Source organism: Alosa sapidissima, chromosome 17 (assembly GCF_018492685.1).
Source record: "Alosa sapidissima isolate fAloSap1 chromosome 17, fAloSap1.pri, whole genome shotgun sequence".
In the NCBI taxonomy this organism is placed as follows: domain Eukaryota; kingdom Metazoa; phylum Chordata; class Actinopteri; order Clupeiformes; family Clupeidae; genus Alosa; species Alosa sapidissima.
In genome coordinates this window covers 20,204,830-20,215,304 of record NC_055973.1, presented here as the reverse complement: position 1 = coordinate 20,215,304, position 10,475 = coordinate 20,204,830, and the positions used below count along the sequence as shown (strand labels likewise).

The window sequence follows — 10,475 nt, the reverse complement described above, 5'->3', positions numbered from 1 at the left end:
AATTTGACAGTTTTGTGCCAACATGTAGGCCTAGTACTACAGCCTTTAATTGGTGAATGGAGGAGCAAATTCCTTTCTTTGGATATTGCCACAATTCACACTGTAGGCTATCACCGCCAGTGCATTTTAAACGTTTTTCCCAACTTGTGTGCCATCGCCACATTTGATTCCTACGTTTTGCCTGCATGGATGCGCGATTCAGTGCGCATCTAAATAATATGCAAGATGCAACAACCGAATGCATTATTATGACCCCCACTAGACTTTTTACGGAAAAATTTCGTTTGGTCCTCGGGGGCCACTCCCCCCCGGCGCTGGGCCCCCCGAACCTCAAAAAATGCAGTTTTTCCTAAATAACTACCTGAACCATGGCACCGAGGATGAAGAATTTTTTATGGTATGTTGGTCTCAAGGGCCCACATCAACCTAGCCCATAATCACTCATTTGGGATTTGCACCCCCCCGGTAAAAAATGAAAATGCAATATCATTCTGCTTTAATCGCCCCTCTCTTCAGTTGAAATGTTCAGAACTGCACCAAATTTTATGTGTATGATTAACCTGACATTCTCTTGGGGTATGCCAAGTTTCGTAGAATTTCATCCATGGGGGGGTCTAAAAAAATTAGGTTATGTGTACATTTAGTGACTGTACACTCATTGGCCTGTAGATGGTGGTGCACACATATACACAAGCACACACACACAGACACGCACATACTATCGGTATCTGCAATTAGAACGGCGATACATAATTACAAATTCAGTAGGATTAAAGGAAAACCAAATATTCATCAAGTATTTGGCTGCATTTCCAGTATTGGCGTTACTAGTCGTTTGTCCACCAGATGGCGCATCGTTGAGACGAAATTTTGTTGGAAGTTACTCTAAAGTGGGTTGGAAAGACACGCTTCCTACAAGGACAATACTGTAGTTTACCGCAGAGAACGTCTAATAAGGGTAGGATGATTTTCACATGAAATGTAACTCCCATTTCTTTTTGAAGCCGAAATAAATCTGAGAATGTTTATCGGACATGCTTGGTTTTAACTGCAGGTACGTTAATCTTATACAAGTTGTATAGGCCTACCTACGACCTAGGTAAAACTAGCGGTACAAAATAGCGGTACAAAATATGACCTGTGTGTGTGTGTGCGGGCCGCACAGCAAGTAGCCTGGCACTGCAAAAATTTGTAGCATTGTTATAAAACCTTTAAAATCTCAAGTAAGGCAGTTCATCACAGTTCATCCATTGCAACTGGACTGATGAAAGGTCATGTACACAGGCTACATTGTATTTGGGGAAAGCAGAAGGTATCAGTTTTACATTTATTTATTTATTTATTTATTTACAAACAAAACAATCCCTGTCATTTCCATGCAGTTTTCAACAGCTATCAAGAAGAGAGGTCATGCCATGGATTTTCGTGAATGTTTCTTCTTCTACATTTGCAAGATTTTAGTCATCTTTAGTTCATATGATATTCAACTCTATTGTCAATGCACAAACTAAATACCAATAGTGTAAAATGAAATGCAGTTTTACATCTAACCAGTGGTACAAATAACTGACATGTCCAAAAGGGCCTTCATGAAATGCGTCGCTAGACTGTTCACATTTTAACGGCGTCCGTTATTGTTCGTGGGAAAAATACTGATTTCCACATTGCAACTACTGAATCCATGGTGTGTGTGAAGTATCATTGTTTGAATACTTCACACACACACATGCTTTTTAATCGCATAGACTACAACTACCAAGCTGGAATCAAAGCACATCGACTCCCCTCTCACACCCTAAACACGCACTTCAAACAAACAAACAAGCGTCTCAGTCTCACGCATGTACAGTCAAAACTGTATCGGACCGGTGTAACGTTGGTATTAAATCACCCATCGCAAAGAATGATTTTTGTAGCACGTGCAACAAATATGTGTAGGTAAAGCCCTGCCCTGGATACATCTTTCAACGTGCGCTCTAAAACATTTGGTTTAAATGGTGATGTAGATTATCACAGGTGCGTTAATAAATCTACATTGCGGCGAGTTGACACAAATTATTAACTTTGACGAATTTATGTAGTTTCAGTCCTAGTTACTTTACTTTTAACCATGTTTCTTACTTGAATCACCTTTGAAACTACAGGATTGAAGTAGCCTAGTGGGTGTTTGGGAATGAACGTTAACTCAGATGCTTTTTGAGACTTTGAGCAGGAATGTCATCTCAGGTAACCTACAGAGGAATTGAAATTATGAAATATGACCAATGCATTAAAAAGCTGCTTCTTTGTCAGGATACTTTTTCACTGATTTATTTAAAAAAAATATGAGCTATGAGTGTGAATGTTATAAATTCCATCCGACAAATTATGTTTAACTGGTGAGTGTACAGTCACTAAATGTACACATAACTTAAATTTTTTAGACCCCCCCCCCCCCCATGGATGAAATTCTACGAAACTTGGCATACCACCAGAGAATGTCAGGTTAATCATACACATAAAATTTGGTGCAGGTATGAACATCTTAACTGAAGAGAGGGGCGATTAAAGCAGAATGATATTGCATTTTCATTTTTTATCCGTTTTTTATTCATTTATACCAAGTCCGCTTGATACTGTAAGCCAGGTGTTTTCAACCAGTGGTCCGTGAGGACATTGCTGGTGGTCCCTGACCATGGATTCAGTAGTTGCAATGTGGAAATCAGTATTTTTCCCACAAACAATAACGGACGCAGCTCTCTACTTGGCCCGTTAAAATGTGAACAGTCTATGACGCATTTCATGAAGGCCCTTTTGGACATGTCAGTTATTTGTACCACTGGTTAGATGTAAAACTGCATTTCGTTTTAGACTATTGGTATTTAATTTGTGCATTGACAATAAAGTTGAATATCATATGAACTAAAGATGACTAAAATCGTGCATATGTAGAAGAAGAAACATTCACGAAAATCCATGGCATGACCTCTCTTCTTGATAGCTGTTGAAAACTGCATGGAAATGACAGGGATTGTTTTGTTTGTTAATAAATAAATAACTAAATAAATGTAAAACTGATACCTTCTGCTTTCCCCAAATACAATGTGCCTACAGGTGTACGTGACCTTTCATCAGTCCAGTTGCAATGGATGAACTGTGATGAACTGCCTTACTTGAGATTGTTTAGATATTTTAAAGGTGTTATAACAATGCTACAAAACCTTCGCAGCGCCAGTAGGCTACTTGCTGTGCAGCCCGCACACACACACACACACACACACAGGCATGTCAAACAAGCATACACAAAAGTTTCAAGAGTGGGGGTGGAGTAGAAGATGGATACAAATTGATTAGTGTGATTTATGTTTGCGGAACGGATGTACAGGACTGCGCGGCGGTCATATGTTTTTGTACCGCTATGCGGTACATCTAGTTATTTTCCTGTGTCCGTATATTGGGGGGGACATTTTGGTCATATTTGAATATTCGGGGGGACACGTCACAGAGCCAAGCTAATGCAGAGCTGATGGTGGCAAATAGCCATTTGCTGGAGGGCTGGGAACTGTGGCGTGCAGAGATGATGATTCATGATTTGCCATATGCTTCACATGGACCAGCAGGCCTGGAAAGGCTCTTGGCCAGTGGAGACTATCAGCTAGCGTGCTCGGTGTCCCAGTGGAGGCTAGCAACTTGCATGCTCAGAGTCCCAGTGGAAGCTAGCAGCTAATGTCTTTAGTGTCCCAGTGGAATGTACTAGCTTGGGTTCTTAGAGTTCCAGTGAAGGGTGGCATGGTGGGTATCCTAACAAAAGGCTAGTGCTATTACACAGTACATGTGTGTTCTATAGGCCTCACAGATCTCTGCTATCTGGTCTTACTAAATATATAGCAGTAGAAACTGATGACTGATGCTCATCAAGTGTCTGCATCACCACACTATTCTGCCAGTGGCCTTTTCAGTCTTGCCAGTGGTCACGGGGTGGGACAAAATATCGATATATTGTCAGTATGACTTCTTTTTACGATCATACATCAATACACTGCCACCAAATATCAATATTTTTTCAAAACTATTAAATTCATACATAAACATCAGCATAAACACTAATGTGTCAGGAAACACTGTAAATATACAATATATATTTACAAAATAAATCTGTGTTATTTTTTTAGAGATGTATAGTTTTGCTCATTTAAAAAAATGTAGATTTTTAAGAGGCACTAAGCAAAACTCAAAATCCATTGTGAAATTGTGAATAAATACATAATTCCAGTTTTTTGTCTTTTTCTTTCTCTTCATATACACATATCGTGATGTTTCATAGATTAATCATTTGCAAGCTATTGATTGCAATCTTATCGTTATCATGGGCAAAGTATCACTATACAATATCGATTTGTGAGTTACTCTGTGATTCCCAGCCCTTGAGCTCACCCTAATTGCAATGCAATTTCCCATTGCCAACCAACTAAGTTGCTAACATGGTTTTGGGAAACGCACCCCTGGTCAGAGACTTTCTAATGAGGAGACACAGACCTCAAAGAATCTCCCATAGAAATGTATGGGGTTAGTTCGTAACGCAAACATGGTCTACACATATTCCGTCCCCTTCCGCCGCCAAAGGTTGACATGTGAATACATCGTGCCAATCATGTGGCATGTTGTGAATACATCGTGCCAATCATGTGGTATGCTGTGAGTAAATCGTGCCAATCATGTGTTGTGATCTCGCAGCTGGAGCGAGGTTGGTGTGTCATGATTCGTGAAGCATTGCGCACGCCCAGTTCTACCCCAAATAGATGCCCGATAAGTGCCCAAAAAGCACTGCAATATGGCCGGCGAGTGGAGGGACTTGCCTAAAAGGACTCTGATCTGGTCTCCTCAGCTTTGGCCCCTCAGATGCTAAGAGTTCCTGAATTTCCCCTTGGGGATCAATAAAGTATCTATCTATCTATCTATCTATCTATCTATCTATCTATCTATCTATCTATCTATCTATCTATCTATCTAAGAGAAAAGAGAGCAATTGCCCAACATGAGAGGGAACAAGAGTCCAACACACAGGCCCATCAGGGAGCATCATGTCTGATCATCCACATCCCAGAAGAGTGTGTCCTTGTCCCTGCATGTGTCATCATGCCCTCCTGTGTGATCCTGTGGGAGGCGGCTGACTCACCGGTCAGTCCCCTGTGACTCCATGGGCTGATGACCCCATGGGCTCTATACCAAGCTCTCCGGTGCCCAGCAGCACGGCTGCCATCTCGGCTGTGAAGATACCCCAAGCTGAATGTCTCCTCAGTGGGGCATTTGTAGGGCCAGAGCAGGACACAGGAGGATTGGGCACGGGCATGTAGTGGGCATCGCCACTCAATTCACACTCATGTGTGTGTGTGTGTAAGGGTGAGCTGCAGCTGAGTACCACAGCTTTCATGTGATAGTGAGACATCTCTGTTCTCCATCAGTTGTAAGTAATCTCGTTGATGCCTGAGGGAGGAGCAGTAAAATCTCCATTTTGTGAGAGCAGCTATTAAAATAATGTAATTTAGTTTGCAGTGCCTACTGTGTAGAGAGAGAGAGCATTACCTACTGCCATGTAAAGATTTGAGGAAACAACTTGTTACTGTTTACCAATGTGCTCCAATAATACCTCATGGTGCTGCTGCAACTATAGCTTTATGACTGTGGTCTTGTCAGATGGATTGTCTGATTGGAACAAGAGACAAAAATGTTAAAACACACAAACACATACACACACACACACAGAGAGAGAGAGAGAGACGCTATGTTTACTGGGTGATCGCTTCACATGTGTGGCTGTTCATCAGAAAAAAACATCACACACTGGTGGCAACTTCCACAGAGACACCATATGCTGATCAACAATAAGACAATATGTTTACAGGTTAACAGAAGCCTTCGCCAATGCTGACATTGAATATGTTTCAATATTTTTCAACAATATGTTATTTTATTTTATTAAATTTTTCTGTTTTGAAAACAGCACTTTGGTCAGCATAAGCTGTGTATAAATGTGCTATAAAAATACATTTTATTTACTTACTTTTTACTTCACACTCTGAGGATGAGGCTCTTGAACTATGAGGTTTTACTTCAGATCCAAACCAATGGCGACCTCTGTTGTGATCTGATAATGTACTAATTCTTCATGTTATTAACTCTTCATGTTATTAATACGTACAACTTTTCAATGTTTCCACATATAATTCTGTGTATTTGCCTCTTCAGATCACATGTTTCCTTCTGAAAGATAACCAGCAGTGTAGGAAATCTAATTCTGCGGAATTGTTAAGTCAATCTCCTGTTTCTGCTTACAGCATGTGTTGAACCACTCTGTTTGCCATGAAAACTGCCCGGGCCTTTTGTAGGGATATGAGGCCGATCCCATGAGAAACTCAGCATTGGGACATAATGAAGGCTCAGGACAATAATGAACGAGGGGAACAATCAGCCTCAGAGCTCTTTGCAGCGTCCAATGAACTTGTTTTCGTTGCTGTCACTTCCACTGTGGACAGAGCTCCATTCAGCACCTTACTTCAGCTGGGCATCAAATTAATCATCTCTAATTGCTGCTGTTTACTCCGAAATTCCCATCCAGTGAATAATTCCGTATCAGGCCTCTTGCACTGTGTTGTGTAAATGTGTTGGGCTTGATGATCATTTCAACACATAAATACTGTAATAGTTATTTTTCATGTGAAAGTTGAAAGTACACAAAAAATAAACCAAGAATCAATGTATGTCTATTGAAGAATGTAAGTATGTCTATTGTGTTTGAGATTCAGGCATTAGCAGAAATCAATGAGCGTGAAATTTCATTTACAGAGGTTTTTACCAAGATTTTCCTGTTTTTAAACACAAAAACTGATCTCATGTTTAATCATTTATGGCTCCCAAATAAAACTCCTAAAATTTCTCAACTCCAAAGACTCACTGCCCCTCTGGTGACGGCTTGTGACAACTCGTAACTTGTAAAATGACGTAACTTCCTTGTAAGAAATCGCCGTGAACTAGGGTTCCTTTGATTTGTACGAGATCGCTTCCCGTCAGACGACTTTAGGGGGACATAGAGGGCTGTCATTTTGCGTAATGCTTTGTTTTTCGGTCATCTTATACTCGTAAGAAGAGACTTTGGACAAATGGATCGCACAAACACTCACTTCACTTCAGGGACACCACACGGGCAAGGTTATTTACATGCTTTACATAAATAAAAGCAAACACACACACACACTGGTGTTGCTCTGCTATTTAAAACACACATTCACATACTCAGAGAGGGAGAGATGTGATTATTTTTTGTGTTCCTTTATGACCAGGACTTCTTGATGTCATATGATCCAGGGAGGGACTAATTATTCTCCTCTGCTTTTCGGCATCTCTTTAACTTCACATCTTTTGGACAGAACATTCTCTCTCATCCAGCAAAGATGCTCTTCAATCTGCATACCGCAGTTCTATAGAACAGCAGTACAGCTGAGCTGTACATGCAGGGCGTGTACTGATATAGCTTATCTTCCCTGATTCTCTGCAATCAGAGTATCACAGAGGTGATGTGTACTGTCACACCAGTTTGTTTGTGTGTATGTGACTTTCTATAGGTACAACATCCTTTCAGACAATGCTACCATACCATCATCATTACAGTCTGAGGTTTGCACCAGTGAGCACTCTGTGACTGAAGTTTGATCTTAACAATTTGCACAAATCATGTCATATCAACTAATTGTGAGACAGCATTATACACATTTTTCAACAGAAGCAACTGGGAAGTTAAGGAATATCATCTTTGTGTTCATCTGTCTTTAGACTGTCTTCAGAATGGTGAGGGAAATGAATTTAGCTTGAGTGAGTGAGCATTCATTGCACACTAATTTAATGAAAGGAACCCTGTGGTGTGAAGTGTTTGTGGTGCTGAGTGTGGACATCTTTAAAGGTTGGCCAGTGGCCACCGATGTGTCCACGTCACTAGAGCAGTCGGCTCAGATGCAGGGACATGGTTGCCTATCGACCGGCCGTCTCTTCATCCTCTGAATGCGAATCCGAGAAACAGCAAGAAGTGCGCACTCGTTGCCACACCCACCCCGCTGAAGGCTACTAGCCACACCACGCGCACGAGAAAGCTGCTCGGTGTTCCTGTTGGAATGAGTAGTAATGGCAACCGTGGAAACGGCAGCATGAGCGACAGAAGTTGGCCGCCACTGCGGAGCCCAGGCGTCGTTCGGAGACTGTCTGGTGTCTGCACCGCCCGAGGCAGCACGGAGCAGCCAGTGTGTAAATATAAACAAGCACGCAATCAGCCTGAACGGGTGTAAACGACAAAAGAGTTGTGCAAGACGCCAGAGCCATTATCGGCGCCTCCGTGAAAAGATGCGGAGTCGACTATATCAATGCGCATGATACTGCGGCTCTACTCCACCAGCACGCGACAACTCACCTTGAATCGTAACGTGTCTGAGCTGCCAGTCTGGTCCCGGAGGGCGGGCGCCCGACCAATACACGCCCCGCAGCCCCGCCAGAGCCACCAATCAGGGCGCAGTGGGGGCGGACCCAGCGGCTAAATTCCCACACTTGGTTTCACTTTGCACTTGAGTGGAGCTCGAGCTCCGGGTTTTACGACGGCGACGGCGCAGGTGCTCGCGGTCTCATCGGTGGAGGATGCGTTCGGAAGGACAGGAGGGGGAAGAAAGAAGGAAAATGCTCTAGAGAAGGTTCATAGGACATGAATAAGCGCGTATTAGCCGGAAGCCGTGCGGTCGAAGGAAATCGAATATGAAAGATTTATTGAAAGGGGCACTTTGAGCTATTATTTCAGGTCGGCAATAGTACTATGATTTGGTATGTGGCCACTTTGATAGCAAGTGTATTCAGCACCAGAGGAACGGCAGCTCAAGGTGAGTTGAAGTGCAGTATTTTGTTCTGCTCCCATATCGCCTCCCCGTTTTATTTGGGCATGTCGGTGCGGTGCTCGTACAGCCCCTTAGAATAAACCGCCCGTTGCCTGGAATGAAAGACCCATCTAACGGGTTTCCTCCATATTGACATTTCATCAAATGGGTTAGACGAAAGTTCAACGGGTTCGCAGTGGATCTGCCAATTTATTTGGCTGATTTTTATACGGACTCCTCTGCGGGAGAAGACCCATAGACTGGCTGGCTCTGCGTTTTGATCAGCCACTAATTACTGATGATTGCGTTATGAGCCATTGATCCATTAAGATGAAGAGGAAATTACGCGTGTACGCCTGATATTATGGGCAAGATGACTGAGGGCTTCGCCATGTTATTGGGGTATTGAGAAAGGGTTGGAGCACTGCGATAGCCAGCAAATTGTCACCAGCAAATTCAAAATCCCCTTTTTTAGAGGGGGCAATGCCATCATCAGCACAGCGTGGTTTATCATGCTGTTAGGCTAGAGACGCGGTAGCCTACAATGGCTGTCTGCTGGTCACATTTATAGTAGGCTAGGCGATGGCTTAATGGTAGCCTAATATTGCATTTCAGTCCCATAACATTTCATTACATTAGAAGACGGCATTTTTACCCAGATGTACCAGTGGACTTACAAGACCTGAGAGATTCTGGTTGAAACCCATTTCTGTCATAGTGCAGCTTATGTATTTACAATGATTACTTATAGCTTCCAACAGTTTTTTCATGGTATCGCTACTATCCCCTATGTGTAGCCTACATTTCAAATGTTATGTTTATTTCATTTACTACTGACCTATGGACTTACTTAACCTTGCATTTCCATTTGTGTCCAGAGGGCGAAGCTGTTTCCCGCCCGCTTAGACGCGCGGCCTTTAACGATTCATGTATGTCCGTTATGTGCTAATGTCACCTGTGGAACTCGAGTTGCAGCGGAGATGACTGATGGCCATTTATGTCCAGTCATGTAAAATTGCCCTTGAAAGGTGATTTTCTATAAATGAATGAGGTAATGGACGGCGATTTGCGGTGTGTGTCTGAGCCGATATATAATCACGAAATGTGATTAGCCTACATAAATCTCCAAACGTCTTAGATAAATATTTACTCGAGTTTGAGCAGCATTCTGTTGTAACTAAGTGATGTGTTTCTGGCTCTGTTGGCCAGCAGGCAGTTCTAAGCGGAGCAGATCTTATTTGTGTGTAGGCTACCCAGGGAAAAGCTTACTGCAATATCAAAATCTGAAGTGGAAACAATTAACACCAATATAGCATGATTGGTATCCAAGGTAATTACATTGGATTGGTATCCAAGAAAATAACAGTGTGACTCTGTCAGAGACTGTGTTCATATCGTGCCGAACCTGCAGTTCCCCCTTTGGCTGTGTAGTCAGTTATTCAGCTGAGTATGTTCATATAGGCCTGCATTGCGTGCTATTCTCTCTTCTCAGATGGTGCCATATGCCGTTAATGTAAATGATTTATGTGCTTTACATTTATCTGTGTGCTATACCGTAGGCCTGTATAGGCTGGGAGTGCCCTACTCCTT

General features: G+C 42.4%; 1 protein-coding gene and 1 long non-coding RNA gene across 4 annotated transcripts in view; one reads left to right on the top strand and one right to left on the bottom strand.

Moving 5' to 3' along the window:
- Nucleotides 1-2,180: 2,180 nt before the first annotated feature.
- Nucleotides 2,181-10,475, bottom strand: part of LOC121688089 — a 16,565-nt gene continuing 8,270 nt past the window's right edge. The window contains exon 3 of the long non-coding RNA XR_006024493.1: nucleotides 2,181-2,192. This is a non-coding gene — a long non-coding RNA (uncharacterized LOC121688089). The remainder of the gene's footprint in view (nucleotides 2,193-10,475) is intronic.
- The window catches only part of igsf9ba (immunoglobulin superfamily, member 9Ba), an 89,888-nt gene continuing 88,014 nt past the window's right edge, over nucleotides 8,602-10,475 (top strand). For all 3 annotated transcript variants that reach the window (XM_042067448.1, XM_042067447.1, XM_042067449.1), the window contains exon 1: nucleotides 8,602-8,891. In XM_042067448.1, the coding sequence (XP_041923382.1) occupies nucleotides 8,828-8,891 (64 nt within the window). In that variant the 5' untranslated portion in view covers nucleotides 8,602-8,827. The remainder of the gene's footprint in view (nucleotides 8,892-10,475) is intronic.